This window comes from Uloborus diversus, chromosome 3 (assembly GCF_026930045.1).
Source record: "Uloborus diversus isolate 005 chromosome 3, Udiv.v.3.1, whole genome shotgun sequence".
NCBI lineage: Eukaryota > Metazoa > Arthropoda > Arachnida > Araneae > Uloboridae > Uloborus > Uloborus diversus.
Genome location: NC_072733.1, coordinates 194526512 through 194547620, shown reverse-complemented (window position 1 = coordinate 194547620; position 21109 = coordinate 194526512). Strand labels below are relative to the sequence as shown.

Below are 21109 nucleotides of genomic sequence, written 5' to 3'. Positions count from 1 at the left end.
CATCACGTGACAGCAAATGATCACGTGCTCCAATCAACTGCTTAGAATGGTAACCACTGCGGTAACCGGTTGATGATAGAACGCCGTGGTTAGTACTGGTTACTTACCGGTCGACCGGTGAGGTTCGTCGAACGCAACCAAAGCATAAATTACTGACGTTTTGATTTAACGTGGCAACAATGCATAATATCGTGTTTTGTTTTGTTTAGATTGGATTGTTGTTGTATATGGATTTTCCAAAGGTAATAATGGAGTGGTATAGGTAAATCCACTGGTAAATTAAGAGATGAAACATCGCGATTGTGCAGGCATTGTATTTCATGACAAACTGACATTTGACAATGATTATTTGTTTAGCAATTTTCGACATCAACGATTTAAAAGTCAAAAGTATTACTACATAAATTTTGTAAATATGATATTATTGTATGTTTAAAAAATAGTCTTTAACCCGTAACAGGGGAGGTGAAGAAGTAGGACATAACAAGGGACGTGAGGTTAGTTGATTTTTAGATTTTATTCCTCTGTTAGTCGTATTAAATCGCTTTTTCTAGCCTTAGACAGGAATATTGTAGCCATGTTGAACTTTTCTTTATGAGAATCAAAAATATCCAACACTTTTTGTTTTGTTTTTCTTTAACAAGACTTTATCTGTCTTATCTTTTTTCGGCAGCATTGATAAAAAAAAGAAAATGAATGTTCTTTCACTCACCCTGATTGCCTTGCTTCGCAGTGTTGTTGCTTAATTCCGTCCAATTTCTTCTTTTTTTTTCAAAACCGATAACCTTCCATTTCTTTTTGCTGTGAAAGTTTTTTCTGTTACTCCCCGGCGATACATTTTTCTTCTTGTCTTCTTAAAATCAAAAGGCCACGTTTGACAAACAGTTTTCGTTCATTCCTTTCTGTACTCTTGAAGCACTTTTTTTTAATGCTAGGTTCTAGGGTTACGATTGCGGCAGGCCACCAAATTGTGGGGAGCCATAGACTCCCTAGTTTACTGAAATAATGATATTTATTCCCAATGATGGTTTACAGATGGTCATGTTAACTGATGAATATATTTACTGATGACATGACTGATGACATTAGTATCTGGTGTGGATGCATCAGTGTTCTCGGTTATGTATCTATTGGTGAGTTGCAGGATGCTCCACGCTGACATTGGCAGCACCACTACATGATCCTAATACTTAGTTGTGCAAGGGCTTGTGTGCTGGCCTCCACATATAGGTGTATTAATTAGCATTCAAACAGATCCAGCATAAATTTCTTTTGAGTTACCAAACTGCTTGATTGACATAACGGGGAAAGTTCTTTTGCCAATTGCTTAAAATTTTCCTGGGAAATGAACAATGGTGCCGACATTGAAGCAAATTTTTTTCATAATTTTCAGTTTTTTGTGAGTTTGAGAAAATTTAGCCGTCGATGTGGGAAGGGAGGGACGGGGGTTCCCCTGCCCAAATGTGCCTCCATCTCCCTTAATAATTTGAGGATTGAATTTGATCATTTTCTCTTACTTTCAGGGCATAATCCTCGTCCTTCCCAAGTATGATAAATATTATGTAAAATGTGGGTGTGTGATTTAAAATTATATAACGCTATTTGAAAAAGAAATTAATTGTAAAAAAAGTCAACCAACTCTTTGACCTTTGAATTTTTTTTACCCAAGTGTGATTAAAAATAGGCAGCAGTTGGTGGTTTTGCAAACCACTGATAATTTTTTATGGTGGTCCAAGGCAAGGTTGATTGGTCTTGTGACTAGTGGACTTGCAGTAATTTCGAACACTGGATTCAATTACATGAGTTATCTAATTATATATGTACCTTTTTCAGTTCTCAAATGCATCATCTCAAATGCACATATCTCTCCTGCATGAATGAAAAATGGATGTCGAAGATACTCAGGCACAGCCTTTGCCTCCACTTAATAAGTCTGCTTCTAGAAATTCCATGGATGAATGTATATCCTGGTTTCATGGAAAAATAACAAGAGATGCAGCTGAACATATTTTGGATGTAGGTAAGAGACATGGTGATATCATTTTCAATTAAAATATAAAAATTTTAAATTTAGTTCTTGATTATGTGTATGAATTCATCTTGTCTGAAAACGGGTTATTACGATATTGTATTAAAATGTATTAGTTTTTATTTAAACAGAAAAGGCAAATTCTGGAACAAATCTGATATACCCCCCTCTTGGCGACTTTTTCCTGTTGGCGCCAAAAAAGCGTCGCCAAGAAAACTATGTATGACGTCATATGTCATACATCGTTCTTAGCGATGCTTTTTTAGCGCCAACAGGAAAAATTCAAATTATGTCATTAATTATTTAATGAAATTAATGCATTAATTTTTTTCCGTTGTTTCTCCGGGATACGAGCCCTCGGTCTCATAGTACTTTCGTAATGAGACCCCTGCCTCGGTCTCATTACGAAAGTACTATGAGACCTCGGGCTCGCCAGGACCTCGCTGCCGCTTGGTCCGTTATCCCTCCGACTTTTAATATACATCACAGTCGGATATAAGTCACAGATCTCCTCCGTTCAGTATACAATAAAGTCACAGATTTTATGTGAAATTAACACCATTTTTGTGCTACAAAAATGCCAACCAGACCAAAATACAAACTACCAGAAACACACTAAAAACACAATAATTCAAAATATGTTCACTTACCTAACCTCTTTATTTTCAATTAGTTTAAATATAAAAAATCTATTTAGGACTCCGGTACGTCCAAACGTTGGACGACCTGACGAAAAAGAAAAAGAAGATTCATTCAAAAATTTCAATTGATACATTTGGACAACATCACAAACCGAACTCATAATTAAAATAGAAAATTCAACTAAATTAACATTAAAAAACAACAAGAAAAAGAATACTCTAAAATAAAGTTTGAATTGAAACTTTATTTTAGAGTATTCAACTTAAAATCTCCCTAAGAGCGAAACATATGAGCACCTACCTCCTAAAACACATACACGTGCAAAAACAGACTTAGAGAAACTACTTTCCAGCGTTCAAGTTGCAAAACCAGGGTTGCCAAGTTATCGCCTTATTGGCGATTTTCGTATCGAGCGAAAAATTAAAATCTCGCCAAGAGGGGGGCATATCAGAGAAGAGCCCAAATTCTTTATTAAAATTATAATAATGCTTTGTTTTTCTTTCAGGTGGTAGCTCAGAAGGTCTATTTTTGATCCGAGAAAGTACTTCTTCACCCGGTGATTATGTTCTGAGCTTAATACATAATAAAAGTCCAATTCATTACCAGATTCGACGCCATGGTGAAGATGCATTTTTTAGCATTGATGATGGACCTATTGTTCATGGTATTATTACGATTTTAATTATTTATATAGATAAAAAAAGAAATAACATTTAATGTTCCAAAAATTTGAATAAAAATGACCCTATGAATAATAAAAACAAAAGAGGAGAGTGTCCGTTTGTTGAGCTTTATATTTTCACGACTTGTAATTTCTATGATTTAGTTATATGTACTCATGAACTTCAGTCGTTTTGTTTAAGCATGGTTGGTAAGGACTGAAAGTTGCACAACCTTTCAGTGGCCCAATAAGAAATTTCACTGCAGAGTGCAGAGTTGAATGTTTTTCATAATTTTTTTTTCCTACTGAAGAGAAAAAAAGAACAAACCTTGGAAAAACAAAGTTATTTTCATTAAAAAAAAGAATAGAGAAAAAAATCTTAATTGTTTTAAAAAGAAATCTTTAAATTAAAAAATTTCAATGGTTAAAGATTACCGGTTTACTAAAAACATTTCTGCCGTTCTGTTAAAGACTTAGTTTTTAATTATGATCTGGTTGTTACCAAAGCCGACAAGGGTAGCCAAATTCTTGTTCTTGACAAATCATCTTATGTTGATAAAACTAATGATTTGTTTTCTTTTGGTCCATATGTCGAAATTTCTAAAGATGATAAAGAGTTAAAAACTATTTCATCTGCTGTCAAGTCTGTTCAGTCTATTCCTTCAAATGTTAAACACTCTGTTGTTTCATCTATTGCTAATTGTGCTAGATTTTATGCTTTACTCAAGGTGCATAAAGCTAGTATTCCTTTCAGGCCGATTGTTTAAAATATTGGTACGGCTTCGTATAAACTTGCAAAATATTTAGTCTCTGTGTTTTCTCCTCGTAGGAGTCACAATTTATTTACTATTAAAAATTCTGTTGATGTTGTTAAACAAATTCATAGTTTCATTCCAAATAATTCTTTTATGACTTTTTTTGATAATTCTTTATTTACGAACGTTCCCGTCGATGGTTCATTGTTATGCCTTCATGGAAGACTTTCTGAATTTCATTTCACCAATACGTAAATTGAAGATTTAATTTTCCTTACTCGTACCTGTCTTAAGCAATGGTCTTTTTTTTTAATGGAAAATTTTATATTATGCTGGATGGTCTGGCTATAGGAAACCCACTTAGCCCTATTCTTAATGATATTTACATGCATTATTTTGAGTTAAAGCTGTTTCAAAAACTGCAGTTTCAATTTTATTTTCGGTATGTTGATGATTGTTTTGTTCTAATGAACCAGAATCAGTTTGAGAGTGATGAGGTTTTATCTATTTTAAACTCCATTGATCCTCATATTCAGTTTTCTTGTGAGAAAGAATGGGATAATTGCATTTCATTTCTTGATGCACCTGTTTCTCATATTGAAATTGGTTTTAAAACTACTGTTTATCGCAAACCTTTTGCTGTTTCTTTACCTCCTCATAGACTATCGTCTCATCCTCCAAATCAAAAATATTCTGTTTTCAATTCTTTTGTTTATTGCACTATTAATATTTATCTTTATCGGAACTACTTAAAGTGGAATTTAATTATCTTAAAGCTGTGGCAATCGATAGAGACTATTGGCTAACTTTAATAGATTCCATTTATAAAAAAACTTTCAAATAAATCCCAAACTAATGTTTTTAACTGAACCTTCATCAGAGAGGTTTGTTTTGCCATTCTTTTCGTCTGTAAGCTATCAGGTTGCTAAGATTCTAAAATGTTTCCAATTCCTGGTGGTGTTCTCTCCTATTAATAAACTTTATTTCTTTTCTCTTAAAGATCCTATTCACCCTCTTAATTGTTGTGGAATTTATAAAATTAATTGTAGTTGTAAACTTGCCTACATTGGACAGACATGGTGTGCTTTAAAATTTTGCTTTGGGGAAAGAGCATCAAAATTATGTAAAAAGACAACAAATAAGTCTAGTTTACTCAACATTGTTGGGATTCGAATCACTCTTTTGATTTTCACTCTTATCAGATTATCCAAAAATGCCCCAATTCATCAGATCTTGACTTTTTGGAATCTTTTCATATTTTATGGAACAGTTCTAATTAAATTAATGATCTTAAAGCAGTTCCGTATTTTTCCAACATCTGGCTCCCATATCTTTAACACTGTCCTTTCCCCATCCAATTTTTTTTTCTATTTTGCATACTTTTTCATTTTTCCATTCATTTTTATATATCTTGCTTTGTTTATTTTTAACTTTTTTGTCATGGGTTGACTTTTCCCCCCTTTTCTTCTATTTATCTTGAGTTTTTCCTTTTAAGAAAATTTTTATTTTTATTTCATATTCTGATGTTTTTTCTTCCATTCAGCTTTTCCTTTCTTGCTGTTCATGATTATTGACATTTTCTTTCTGTTTAAGCTTTGGCTTAATCTTTGTCCATTTCAATTCTTTCTTTCCGCTTTACTGTGCCTCTGAGAGAGCTCTTGCCCTTTGTTTGCATTCCTATTAGTTCTTTATTGGTTTATAATTTTCTCATTCCTGTTTGACTTATCCGCTATTTTTATCTTTTAAGCTGTTTGCTTATCTAGCTCTTGACTTTTGTCGCATGTCTTTTCATCCATAAGCTCATTACTTTTTGCATTGAAAAAGGTGTTCCCTGTAACACCGAAACAGGTGTCTGCAGTAATCTGCTATTTGTGCTTTTTTTGATGTTGTTATTTCTTACTTTACTTTTCAGCACAAAGGTAGTTATTTATCATATTCTCGCTGCTTTTTCTTTTATTCCCTTTTTTTTTCCTTTTCTAGTGTGTCTGAAAATAAAAAGAGGTCCAAAATCCTATGCTGCCAAATCCCCTCAAAATTGTTACATAGCGTCTCAAATTATATTTTCAGGGCTTCAATTTTAAAAAAATTTCTGGAGAGTCATCAAATCCCCCCCCCCCCATTTTCAAAAAACATCGGAAATTGTACAGTAGTCGGTTTTTTAGCTTCAATATTAAAAATTTGTTAAGTATCTAACCTTACCATAATCATGGTTTTACTAAAATTTCGGTTTTAAGACTTCAACTCTGAAAAATTTCTATTGAGCAGATCTCAAATCTTCTCCTTCTAACATTACTGAAGAACAACGAGAATTAGGTTTTATAAACAACAACTTTGAAAGCTTTGAGAAGTTGAACGTTTGTACTTCTCTCCCAAGAATCATTAACGAACGTCTAAAAATTTCATTTTTAGGGATTCAATTTCGAAAACTTTTCTGGAGAGGGCCTCAGAACACTCTCCTGGGGCCTCATTCAACTGTTGTTTGGGAAAGAGTCATCAAAGATTAACGTGATCAAAGATAATCTACAATTGCATTTTGGAACTTTAGTTTCAAAACATTGGGAGCCGGAGGTAAATTGATTCGAAAAATCGATATGGGACAGTTCCTGAGCTCTATCATTTCCTAATACCAGCAAATATGGTCTTTAATTGCATTTTTAAGACATTAATTTCAGAGAATTTACAGGGTCCTGGAACCTTTCCTCCTTCTGAAACATCTCCAAAGATTATCAAAAAACTGCTTTTGTAGAACTATAATTTAAAAAAATTTTTAAAGGAAGAACCCCCGGACCCACCTCCCTATTTTACATGCTCATATTTTAGTAATGACCAACACCTTACTAAACCAGAGAAATCTATCAGCTCTCTCTCTCTATATATATATATACATACATATATACACCTACAGTCAAACATGTCTGTCAGGGTGTCCCAAAAAAAATAGTATAGTTGAGCGCAGTATAATCTATTAGTGAATGAAACATGGTAGTGAAATTGCGTAGTTTGAAAAAGAGATATTTTTAAGAAGAGTTGTAAGACATCAAATTCAGTAGGGGCTCAAAACTTCCCTCTAACGGACAAGTTCTGTCAGTTTTGCTTTATAACATTCAAGAAGTAAATTTAACCATCAGTGAAAGTGCAAATCTCGCTAATACGGAATGTATCATCTTTTGGGAAAAGGCACGCATTCCCACCAAATCTGTGCCAAATTGTGTGAATAAACTAACAAATTTGAATAGACTTACAAAAAAAAATGCAAAGAAACTACAAGAAGTATTCAGGCAGCGCCAAAAGTAATTTGTGAGTAATTTAAACAATTTATTCGATATTGCACTTGCTGATGCACTTTAGTTAATCAAAATAGAGGAAGATAGGATTTTCTAGCAACTCCAAAGAGAGCCTGGCCGACGCAGTCTCTTAGGTGAAGTGGATAAAAAAAACTGGCCGACAAAGAGGAAAGGGCTCGACATTGAGTTGTCAAGAAGAAAATAAGCGCATGAAATACGATTCTGCTTCAACATCCTCGGAATTGCATGAACCAGTACAAGAAGATTCCTCGTCCAGTTCTAGTGAATATATACATTCAGAAGATTTCCCTGAAACATCAGTACCTGGAACAAATACGTCAGAACCTGGAACAAGTACATCAGAACCTGGAACAAGTATACCAGAACCTGGAACAAGTATACCAGAACCTGGAACAAGTATATCACAACCTGGAGCAAGTAAATCAGAACCTGGAACAAGTAAATAGGTAATGAGGAACGATTTTATTACTCCAAAATTAGTTGCTGCATTGGACAAGTGTCAGTTAAGTATGTGAGATTCTGTGTTTATTCTTGAAGCTACTATTGACGCACTTGGGATGAATTTCTGATAAGTAATTCTTCAATTCGAAGAATTCAAACCGAAAAGCAGAAAGGAGCGTGCGGAAAGAATAAAAATTGATTTTCAATACGAGGTACCAGATGTAGTGACTTGACATTAGGATGGGAAACTGCTACCTGTTTTGCGTGCTCAAAAATCACAAGAAGATCACTTACCTGTAGTTATTTGATATGGATGTAAGAAACAACTCGTTACTGTGCCTAAACTGGATAATTCTACAAGAAAAGAACAGGCACAGGCTGTTTGGAAGGCAGTTTTAGATTCGAATCTCAAAGACAAGGCAGTATTCGAAGTGAAAATTATGCAATCCACAAGCCCTGATATTCCACTCTTCAAAAATCTCAGAGTCTTGGAAAAATAGCGATCCCACTAAAATAGTGTTATAGAGGAGCTGCGGAGTTGTTCCGAACTGTACCCGAACTTAAAAATTTACTTGGCTTTTACCACGCTGAACTTACTAATGTTACGATCAGGGATGAATATCGAGAGTTGATAGAAGTGTCTATCATATTTTTAGGTGAAGAAATAGAAAATAAATTTAAAATAAGACCACTGGGAGCTATGCACCAAGCTCAGTGGATGGCTCGAGTGCATTACTCCCTAAAACTATTACTATTTATTTCACTACTAAAATTAGATGCGAAAGAAAGTGAAGCATTTTTAGATGTCTGCTTGTTTGCAGGGACAATATATGTGAAACCATGGCTTCGATGCATTTTGGCAGTCCAAGCACCCAACAAAGATTTGTGTTTTTTGAAATCTTTGAAAGCGTAAGAAAATGTGGACCCAATTATTCAAAAGCTGTTCTACAAAAATTCATCCAGCATTTATGGTATTTTATTACATTATGGTGAGTACGAAACTGCAGTCCTCGGCTGGAATAGACTGAGCTGGCGGTGTATTTCATTGTAATTATTTATGGTATTTGTCTGACGAAATAGCAGTCATAGCTCTTTTTGATGATGAGGTAGAAGAAGAAACAAAATCAAAAATGGTGATAAATTTACGCAGAGAAGACTTCTCGACCCATGAGAAAAGATACATTCCATCGATGGAAGATCTTTGCGGTTCATTATATGGTAAGTTTTGCACATTGATTTCATCTAGTTGTTTAATTAATTATTCCTTTATATCGTGCATTCGTTACCGGTAATTTTATTATTTTGCAGAAAAAACACTTGATGATTTCATATTAGCCAAAAGCCAGTCATTGTTTACTAGACTTAAAATTGATATTTTTTGCAACGAGAGTCTCTCTTTATGGGGTCAATACAATTTCATTCCTTGATGTGAAAAAGACGGTCTCATTGCTTAGAGCAGTAAACGATGCAGTTGAAAGAGCGGTAAAAATGATGCAGGACTTTCATGGTTTGCTAACAGCTGATGAGGAACAAAAACAATTTGTGTTACGTTGCCTTCAAGAGCACCAGAAGATCTATCCTGACTGCAAAAAGCGAACATTGAAACGAAAATATGTGTGGTAATGTTTCTTGTAGTGTAATATTTTTATAAATTTCTGCTTTAAATAGATGTTGTGTGCAGAAAGGAATTATACAGTTAGCAATCCTTCCACTGTAGTCGCCGTACAGGATTTCAGGTCCAACTTTGACCTCAAGTTGGCACGGGTTCCCGTTATTTCACTGCAATAATTTTTTTTTTATGTTTCTGAGGTTAAATGGAAAAAATCTGGAGAGTATGTATATTCGATTTCAAAAATTTTTTTTCGCCATTTTATCTTGAGACACCCTAATGTCTATATTAATACTCTAGGGACCAAAAAAAAAGTGTTGTGATTGACAGATTATTCTTGTAGACAGTTTGAACACAAAATATTCAAATATTTTATAGTTTTACAGCTTCAGAGAGAATTTAAAATTGAAGTTTTGTAAAGTAATATATATAAAACTAGAAATCAAAGAGATTTCAAAATTTACAGATTTAAAAAAAAAAAAAAAAAAAAAAAACATGCATTGATTTTTTTTTTGATGTAAATTTTAGTTCATCTTACTAACTAATTCATAGCAAATTGACTTGACTAATTCATAGATTTTATAATTTAGATTAAGAAAAATAAAATTATGCTAGCAATTGTTTGAACCGATTTTCTAAAAATTCAGTGTTACTGTAGTTTATTTCTACAGTTGCTGTTTGTACTTTTTCATTGAGCATTGGAGGAAGAAATAAGAAGAAGCATTCAGTGGTCTGGAGAGCTAGATATAGTGTCTAAGACAATGGGGCGGGGGTGGAGTGAGGGCAAAATGTGCAATTGCATTTAGACCCAAAGCCAAGGCTGCGCCATCCCTATGTGCAAGGTTGTTCGACGCACGAGGGTGCCAGAGTCAAAAAGGCGCAAAGCTCTACCAATCAAAAATGCTCCAAATGGGGAGGGGGGGGGATCTCCAATCGAATAAATAAAATTGAACTTTTCATTATATCTATAAAAGTAGCGGTGAAATTATACTGCTCATTAAAACAAGCAGCCCTCCTTGCTGCCTATCTTTAAGGGAAAAATATTGCCTTGTTGTGTCTGAATATGCTATTCAAAAATGCAATCTTTTACATTGAAAACACATAATGCTAATTAATGCATACATTAGCATTTTTCTTTATATGTGGAGCCATGAATGTAATTTTGGTATGTATATAATTTCACAAGGTTGAGCATACGAAGCAGTGCAAGAAATTTGCTATTCCCCATTTTGGTTCTTGCGGTGAATATGTTATACAACCCAAATTCAAAGTAATAGAATACTTAACACTTTTTGGAAAAAAGTTTTTTTTTTAACCAAATATAAGTGTATATTAGGTATTTAAATGACGTACCACCTTTCTTAGACCTTAAAGTGTACGTTTCATTTCAAATGTACTTAATTAAAAAATAATATTAGACAGAATAATCCAAAAGTTTACAGTGATGTGGGTTTACATTGAGTCAAAAAAAAAAAAAAAAAAGAATATTTTCATCTAAAGAGGGAAAACCATTTTCAAATGAAACAATATCAATACTTGAATGCATCATTTTTGCTTGATTCAATGCTTTAATCCTTTTACACACGAATTCAACCACTTATTTACATTCATCGCTACTGACAACGTTTCCATACCCACTTCAATGCGGCAACAAGTTCAATTTTGTTAGCGGGCATTCGGTCTTGAACCGTTTTCTTTAGATATGACAGTACCACAAATTCTTGATTGTACAGTGATCGGTAGAGTTGCTTGAACAATTTAATACTGAAATTCCTCTTTCTGGTTTAAAATTAACTAGTCGATTTAGATATGTGACATGGAGTAGAATCTTGCCAAAAGATAACATGTCACTGAATGTGTCACTGCTGTGGCTCATATGAAGTATTATGCAGTATTATTGATAAACAATGAAAGTCACACATTGTTTTATTATAAAATACATACAATCGCCCAATTCTTGCAGCCTTCATGCACTCATATGTCATAAAAGATGTCTCAAGTTTGAGATAACGTCTTACACAAGATCTCTCATACATTTTACTTTTAAAATTGATAAACCAGAACACCTTTTTCATTCACAGATATTTCAAAAAAAGATTCATCATTGCATATAATATCTTTTCAACCTTGTTGTCGCTTTACGAGTTTCCATTTGCTCCAGGATAGTCATGTACGTTTCTGCTTCATGTTTCTCTTTGGTTTTACTTCATTGACCCGCATTTGGAACTGCAGTTTATGCAATCATCCAAGTTTAGTTGGCGTGGATAAAATAAATATAGATTCTTTCCAACACTTATGGATGCAAGAAGCATTTTTCAACGATTATTTTGGACGATTTGCTTTAATTTCGGTTCCTCTCTGCCAGTTGTTACAATATTTCTGTCTCATTTACTTCAGTTACTTTTTAGTTGGTTAGTCCTTCTATATTCCTTTAAAATCTTACATACTGTAGATAATAAAACATTACTTTGAATTGAGTTGGATCATTTTTTTTTCTAACTTTAAGCAATGATACAATACTGAACTTTGTTTTATCTTATTTATCACCTTGACGACTCATTTTCAGCAATAAAAGGCTTTTAAAACGGTGTAAAATTATCCATGCACCAAACTTCGTACAAATAACAGGCTATCTCTTACGGAGTATGTAATTTTTTTCACTACGTTTTAAAACTTTTTAACATTTACATTGGTTGAATAGATTATTCTAATTTTTTGACCCATATAAAAAATCAATATAATTTTCCAATGAGTTAATGATCCATCCATAAGTTGTTGAAATAATGTCTGCAAAGTTGTTGAAATGTTTAACTCTTTTTGATTTGCATGCGCTCATTTTTTCTGACTCGGGGACAAGTTTTGTTCAAACAGTTCTGATATGCTATTATTTTAAATTTGCGTTGTATTATAATTCGGGCATCATGTTTATCATACATTAAAAAATACGGCAAGCACATTTGCATATTATTCACTTGTGCATAATATTCATATATTGTAGACAATAATTTAGATTATTTTTTTATTTCCGAAAAGTAACAACTTGACCATAATTACTCAATTCCTCCTCCCCTTTTTCTCCAACTTTTGTGGATTAAATTAAAGAAAGAGCTTTCGACAATGTGTTTGTTTTAGATATAAAATTCAATGCCTTTTTAATGATCTCGTACTTTAAAATTATTCCTTTTACCGGCAAGTTTCAGTTCCAGATTTTAAAGTGGAATATCCTCTACGATATTATCCCTCAATTTAAAAATATAATCAGAACCCTCCTGTTCCATGGTGCAACCAGACAGGGAGGGGGGGGGGTAAGGGTCTACATGACACCTCTCTGGTTGCACCACTCCATGCCCGCACCCCTCTAGACTGCTTAGTTGAATTTTATCAAAAATATTTACTATTGAAAGGGGGACAAAATGTGTATTATATATATATATATATATATATATATATATATATATATATATAGGAAAACAAAGTGATTTTAATAAGGAAAAAATAATGATGCTTAGGTAAAACTTGAATTTCTTTCAAAACGAGATCTTTGAGTTAAAAATTCTCAATAGTTTCAAGTTAGTCAAGTAGCTAGTAATTGGTCAGATACACTCCCCCTCTGTTCTATTTGTTTTCTTTTTTCCTTATTATTTTTCTTTTTTCTAGTTCCCCTGAAAATAAGAAAGTTTTCAAAATGCTATTCTGCCAAATCTCCTCCTCTCCTCTGCCCCGCCAAAAGCATTACAGAGCATCTCAAATTTCATTTCCAGATCTTCAATTTCGCAAATTTTGTGAAAGTTCGCGGATACGGAACAACATTGCTTGAAACTCCATTCAAAAATCACTTAAAATTGCGTTTTTAGAGCTTCAATTTTGAAAGATTGCAGGCCCTAATGTTACCAAATATGGTCTTACAATCACGTTTTTAAGACTTCAATTTCAGAAAATATTCGGTCAAGGACCTCCAAACCTCTTTCCTTAAATATCATCGAAAATTAGGTTTTTCAAACATGACTTACAAAAAATTTAAGTTAGAATAGCCTCTGAACCTTGTTCTCCTAATGTCATAGAATACAGCTTAGATTTTTAGGGCTTTAATTTTGAAAAATCTTCCAGGGGAGAACTCCAGGATCATGGGTGCAAGACCTTCCGTCTCAGGAGGGATTTCCGTCTTGACAAAATTTCCGAGACGGAGGTCGGGACGGAAAGAAATTCAATGACTTTCTTTTAATTTTGAATGAAAAAAGAAAAATTCAGTGTTTGAAAAATATGCTTTAATATTACTGGACCGTTCCATAACCACGAATTTACATCGACATTCTCTTGGTTTTCCGCCATGTGCTTGTTTTGTTTGCAACGTGCTTTTGGAGGAGTGACTTTTCGGCTCGCGCCGTTTCACTTTTTTTTAGATATAGCTTTATTTCCAACTCGCTGCATTGCAGACCGAGGAGTTGCTCGCTATTCTCCCTAATTTTTCGAAGCAATCGGCTCTAATTGAAAATTTAGCCTTTTCTCATGCTATTTTCGATCATCCTTTCGTTTTTTTCATTTGTGTTTTTTTTTTTTTTTTTGCAAATTTGACACGCATAAATGAAAATTATGTACGCTCTTAAAATGTCTTAAGAGTTGAATCTGCATCACTGATTGAGAGTGATTGCTGACAAGATGAAATATTTTCGCCACAGTAAAGGGCGTCCACATACCAGGTAAAACAGAAACTTATCAAGATTTTGAAGATTTTAATAAAAATGGGAATTTTGGAAATAATCGAGGGGGGGGGGGGGGAGGATTTCTAGCTGGTTGGAAACACCGATGGGCAAACCGTTCCTGCATTTTTGACAATGACTTGAGGAATCATTAAATTCTAATGTCATCGATTCGAACACTCGCTAGAATGGAAATATGGGTGGGGGGAGGGAGAGAAAGGAAAGGAGAAAAATAACGGCAGCACGAGTTTGCGAAAAATTGCTGCTCTTGCAAAGAGGGTAATCTGTCTGCAAATTAACCCACGATACTAAGGTCTTAAAACGTTGATATCTTGGACAATCTAGGGGGGGGGGGTTACTCACGGGTTACAGTAAAAAATATCGAAAAACTGAATTGAAAATATTTTTGAAGCTAGGAGTGGTTCGATATTTCTCCAGTGCAAACTCTTAAAAATTTAAAAGTCAAAAAGTTTTAAGCTGTCTCTAATGATATAAAAGTGGGTTTTCAAAAAGAATCGAAGACTGGAGTCTTAAAAACACTAATTTAGGCAATCTTTGGTGAATTTATGAGAGATGGTTTTGGTGTTCTAACATGAAAATGTTTTGTAGCTCATGTATTAAAAACTATTTGAGGCTATACTTAAATAACTTAAGTTAAAGGGCATTTGCGACCCTCTCCCGAAAACTGTTTGTAATTGAAGTCTTAAATCTTTTAGGCTGTCTTTGGTAATGTCAAGAGGGAGGGAGGGGGCTCTCTTTAGGCGAAATTCCGAAACTGGAGTCTTAAAAGCGCAACTTTGAACCGTCTTGGGGATCGGGGTTCTCCTTTCCCAAAAAATATTCAAAGCTGAAGTATTCAGAACTCAGCTTTAGGTAATCTTTGGAAGACTTAAGAAGAGGGAATTCGAAGGCTTTCTCTTAATACGTTTCAGAATTTAAATTCTTAAATCTTCGGTGATGAAAAGGGGAAACCGCAAATTTTAGTAAAATTTAATAAACTTAGAGGAAAGAGTTCGGGGGGGGGGGGTATCTCTCCCTGAAGTATTGAAATGCTATTTTGGCTATTTTTGAGTGAGTTAAGAGTTAGGGAATTCAGGGGTCTTTCTCGAAAAATTTTCGAAATTGAAGTCTTAAAACTTTGGGTTGTCTTTAGTGATGTATGGAAGGGAGTTGCTCTCTCAATAGAAAAATAAATCTTAAACAAAAACTTACACTGCGTTTGGTAAACACAATGAGAGGGGGGGAGGTATTCCGCACCCCCAGCCCGAAACATTTTAGTTTCTGAAATTTTAAGAGCTTTGTTTTGGGCTATCTTTGGATGACTTAAGGGGGAAGGGTGTAGGAAGATTTTTTCAAAAAGTTTCCGAAATTAAAATATTAAAATTTTTAGGCGGCCATAAGTCATGTTTATTGGTAAGAGGGGTGCTATTCCTACAAAACAATTTAGAAAGTGAAGCCTTAAATATTGAAATTTAGGACATTTGTGGTGAACTCAGAGGAAGGGGTTCGGGAGTTCTGTTCCGAAAATTCTTTGATGCTGAAATATTTAACGCGCCACTTTAGGCTATATTTGAGTGCCTTAAGAGGGATGCGATTCGGGAACCCTGCCTGGAGTTAGGATTCAGTTCCCCTATTTCTTTTTTTAATTAATGAATGTTGGAAAGGGTACCTTATTTAAAAAATATATCTACTTCACTGAAGCGATTTTTTATTACTAATTTCACCACCTGCTATCTTATAAAAGAATTCTTTTTCAAATGAAGACTGTGGGGGAATGGTGACAGTTCATTATCATTAGTCGGCCTTACCCTTCCCCCACCTTTCCTTCTTTTCTAGTTTGTTGGCGCTACCTTGGGTAGACTTTCGAATCAGAACTGATTTATGTTGCAAAAGTGAAAATCTTATGTCCTAAGCGATTTTATTGCTACAACAAAAATGTTTAGGATCGGCAAAAAACTAATCGTGGGGTGCTGCAAACGCTTTTACCCCTTACATTATCCAACATCGTCTAAAATTGCGTTTTTGAAACTTCAATTTCGAAATATTGCCGAAGAAGGGTTCCTGAAATCCATCCCTTCAATAGTGCATTCAAAAAGCGTATAAACGTTATGAAATTTAAATTACAATTTCGTTTTTAAATCTTCGATTTCGGAAAAGCCCATAGCGTCTCCTCCCCCCCCCCTCTTTCTTTAATATTTTGTGAAGGTTGCCCAATATTGTGATTTTGGGACTATCAGTTTGAAATAATTGATGTAAGAGTTCCTGAACCCCTCCTTTCCCTGAACTTTACCAAAATGGCCTACCACAGCGTTTTCTAGACTTCAATTTGGAAAAAAATTCTGGGGGAAAGCTCCCAGACCCCCCCCCCCCCTTATTGCCGGATTTTAGATTTTTTGGAATTATGATGTCAAAACACTTAAATATTACAATTTTAAGGCTTAAAATTTAAATCAAACAGATTCCAAAACTGGCATTGTTAAAATCTGCAACATTTATACATACAAATTTTTCCTTAAGCCCTCATGCGGGCGGGGGGGGGGGAGCTGAAAATATTTTCCGTCTTGAACACATCACCAAACTTGCACCCATGTCCAGGATTCCTTTCTTGTAAAAGACTCCAAAGTTACTTCAATTGCGTTTTTGGAAGTTCAATTTCGAAAAATTGGAGGGAAGAAAATTAGAGGAAAATTTCTATCTATCTTTCAAAAAAAAAGAAAAAAAAAACAATCGGGTAGAGTCCCAGAGTTGCATCCCTTATTCTAACATCAATAAATACAGCCTATAGTCACGTTTGAAATAATTCACGTTTGATCCACTTCAATAAATTTCTGCGGAGCCCCTTCTACCTTTTTTCTCCATTAAACCACCAAAGACCGTCTAAAATTGCATTTTTCAAACTACAAGTTTCAAAATTTTTCCGGGGAGAACCCTTGGACCGCTCTTATTAAAAGAGATTTTTTTTTTCAATTTATACCCCCCTAAAACTATTTTCTAGTTGCACCACTGCTCCTGTTGTCATGTTTTGACAGGCATAAAAGTTTTATTAATTTTTCATCACTCAGAGATTAGATAGATATTCACACACACACACACACACACACAAAGTGGCTTTAACTTAGATATCAAAATATTTTCTTTTTCCAAAATATTATTAGCATATCAGAGGAGCTGCTGAACACAGAATAATTTCAAGATAAGAAGTGAAGCGAACACCATATAGCAAAATTAAATATTTAGACGTTATTTTTTGTATAAATTCAATACCAAACGTATTTTTTTCCATTTTATATTTGTCTACAAAACTTCTCTCCATGTGTTAACTGTATTTTCCTCGAACGCCAGAGCATAAAGGCGCTCAAAAGACATTTGCACAACGGCGCCGATCAGGCTTGGTGCGGACCTGAGCAAAGCTCCAGATTACTTGGACTAATTTCATACCAAAATCATTCTTCTTTTTTTTACTTAAAGGTTTGTCTTTGAGAATGAATATATTTTTCAATATTACATTTTCTTCCTGTAAAAACTGAATGATCTTCAAATTCTAAAAAACTGGGCCCATTGAAAAACTCTTGAAAGGAATTATTTTGGGAGAGCAGAAATGCAGGCAAATCAACCTTCTTTCATCTGCCTGGAAGTGCTTGGAAATTTTGAGCTGATATTTTCTTTTTAATTTGTTTAAAAAGTAAATTCATGTTAAAATCTAGTTTTGTACTTATCTTTTCCAGTAGGGACTAGTTATTGGAAGGGTAAAGAACAAACTGAAAAGTTTCAGAATTCTAATATTTAAATTGCATTATAAACATGTAAGGGAGACTAAAGGCAGTTAAACTATTTTTGACAAATCACTTTTTGTAACTGTTTTGATATTTTCATTTTAATACATCCGTTACGTCTAGCTGTAATTGGTGGTCTTTTACTGGCATTATCTGTATTAAAAAAAATCTTGAGATAATTTAAAGCAACCAGAAACTTTCATCTTGTATCAGCCTGGATGGGCTGAAATACTGGGAGTTATTGAAACATTGGGAAAATAATGAGAATTGTGTTATTACATTTTTTTTATAAGTAGAAAGTATACAATGATCTTTTATTGGTTTTACTCAAGAATGAACATTAAGGTCTTGTTTAGGAAACAGTTAAAATAAAAATTTGTAAAATCTGGTTAAATAATGAAAGTATCTTGTAACAAAGTACTTTGAATGCTAATAAGTAAATTCTGCATTATTTAGTACGATTTTCAGTAATGACACGAATAATAAAGATCAACAGGGGTAGTAGTTTGTTAAGAATTCCAAGCATTTACTTGGGCCATAAAATTCAACACAAAATTAAGAATGGCCCTCCTCTTATTCACTATACAGGACGTTTTAAGCCCTTTAAGTCATTTTTTTTCCCATTTGATTTTGATGTTTTGTTTAAAGTTAAGCTCAATCCCTTTCTTGCCTTCTCTTTCTTCTTATTCCTTCATTTCTACATTGTTTGCTATAAATTATGTTGATGCTTTGTGATAAGGTGCAGTTCAACATAAAAAGATTTTAATTCTCATGGAATCAGTTAAAATAAGATTGGTTTAAACATTTCAACATTCCAAAAACTTTCAATCATATCTAGTACAGTAGTGGTTACAGATTCAGAGGGAGGGAAGTCATGCTGAAAAATGAAGCCCCCCCCCCTCCTGTAAATGAACCTACGGTTTTGGGTGTAAAAAAAATCTCAGACTGCTTGGGTGTCAATAAAAAGCACCAAATCAGCCAGGAATAGTAGGAAATGAATAGAAGAACACAAAAGAGGCACCTAATGAGGAATAAACATTGTTAATTAATTTCATAAGCAATGAAAAGACGTAGCATTTCAAACACTTACTTTAAAAAATAAAATTAATGAATTGGAAAGATAACTGAAATCACTTACATTTTATTCATAAAGTGTTAGAACAGAACGCGGACAGATAATATCGATGGCGGTTTAGGGGGGTCATGGTACCTCATGACCCTCCCCTTGTAACCGCCCTTGATCTAGTATTTTTAAAAAAATTCATCGCCATAACATCTAAAAGAAACAAATTAGATAAAACATTATTACACTGAGTTGAACTCCATATATATAAAAACTATGGTACTTATAACTAATATAGTTATGGTTTAAAACAGAAACAGACATGTTCAAAATGACTTTGGCATCCAAAAACAGAGAAATTCTTCTCATACTTGCGTGATGCACTTAATCCAAATGGTAATAGTTCTTTTTTTGCATGAGAAATTCTTGTGTAAAGAAAAAGTATTAATTTTATCAATAATTTTTTCTACCAAATGGTATTGCTTGGTTTTTCATTTTACTATGAAATTGCAAATTATATTAAAAAATTCCCTGTGAAAGAACCCTTTAAAAATACCTAAACTTTGTTAAGTGCTAAAGAATTGTAGTTTATTATTGTTTATACATTTGTTTATTTTGTAGGACTTGAAATGCTCATAACTTATTATCAAGAAAATGCTCAAGGTTTATCTACAAAATTAAATGAAATGTGCAAAGGTCAGCCTCCTCCACCTGATTCTCGGAGACATGGGCGAACAAATCTACTACATCGTGCTACAAAGGAAGGTAATAAAGTAGTATGCACAGTTCAGAAATTTATTTTAATTAATTAAAAAGAACGTTAGAATTATTCCTTTTTATTACATTTTGCTTGTAGCAGAGCCTAGGGCGTAACAATCCGCTGTGGCAAGATAAAGAATCTGAATTTGTGTGTGATCAATGGAATCACAATCTTATTCTTCAAAAAGTAACTTTTCTGTCACACGCCTTTTACAGTAAAAACTTTAAGGAACAATTAATTTAACAATAATTTTTAATTTCATAAAAATATATCTATTTAAACCTGCCAATAATTTTTTAATAATAAGTTTTATTTTAATATGTTTTTTGGTTCACAACATGTGAATTCTCACCTCCGTGGCATGTCACACACCTTGTGTGACTGTTTATGTTGCTTAATAACTTGTTTAATTAAAAGTATATACTTATTTATTTATTATTCCTTTCGCAAGTGTCTCAAATACTAATTGTTTAAGTATAATTAATTTTTTTATATTGTGTTTTAGTTCGTTTTAGTAGGACAAGGAGTCACGTCACACAATAAATTCTCATCTCCCTTACCTAAACACAAACTGCCATTCCTCATTAACACGTGGCAGTAACTACGTCAAATTTTATGTTCCATGATACAAGGGAGCCTCCTTGTTTATTTTTAGCCATAGTTGAAGTTGTGAGATTTTTGTCAAAAAAAACAAAAATATAGATTTTGCTTCAAAAACTTAGTGTGGTTATTATGACTTCTCACCTCCGTGAACTCGAATTTCAGGGATGTAAATTAATGTAAAAAAAGAAGTGAACATGTTTTCATATGCTTAACATGTGCAGATTGTAGCAACGAAGAAAAAAAGAATCCTGAAAAATGTATCTACTAGGCCTATATTAATGGAAAATTCTTCACCTACATGATAGACCTTATAAATGTCATTATTTCTGACGTGAAAATAACGGATGGAGGTTAAATTCATCAATTATAGGCATTCCACCTTAATTAAAAATTTCCAGTATATCCTCAACTTTACTAAATACCGTATTTTCCTGCGTATTATCTGCGAGCGGCCTATAATCCGCATTTTCTAAAATCGGCCTGAAGGAAAAAAAAGCTTTGTACAATCCGCGACGGCGTATAATCCGCAGATAATACGATGTAAAAGGATGAAGTTTGAATATAACATACCATTTAAGTAACTAAACTAAAAACATGAAAATGTAATTACTTTGAAGGAATAATCAAAATTAATCTGAAATATAATCTGAAGTATTTTAATTTCTTCTTGAAATCTTGATTATAGTACACTAATTATTTGAAAAACAAAGAGTTGAGACAAAGGAGCAAACAGTCTAATCTTGTGCAAATGGCTACCTATTTCACTGTAAT

General features: G+C 33.6%; 1 protein-coding gene across 1 annotated transcript in view; it reads left to right on the top strand.

The window, feature by feature from the left end:
* Window positions 1-1884: 1884 nt before the first annotated feature.
* The window catches only part of LOC129219112 (tyrosine-protein kinase HTK16-like), a 79992-nt gene continuing 60767 nt past the window's right edge, over window positions 1885-21109 (top strand). The window contains exons 1-3 of the mRNA XM_054853432.1: window positions 1885-2020; window positions 3177-3335; window positions 19597-19740. Of these exons, the coding sequence (XP_054709407.1) occupies window positions 1885-2020; window positions 3177-3335; window positions 19597-19740 (439 nt within the window). The remainder of the gene's footprint in view (window positions 2021-3176; window positions 3336-19596; window positions 19741-21109) is intronic.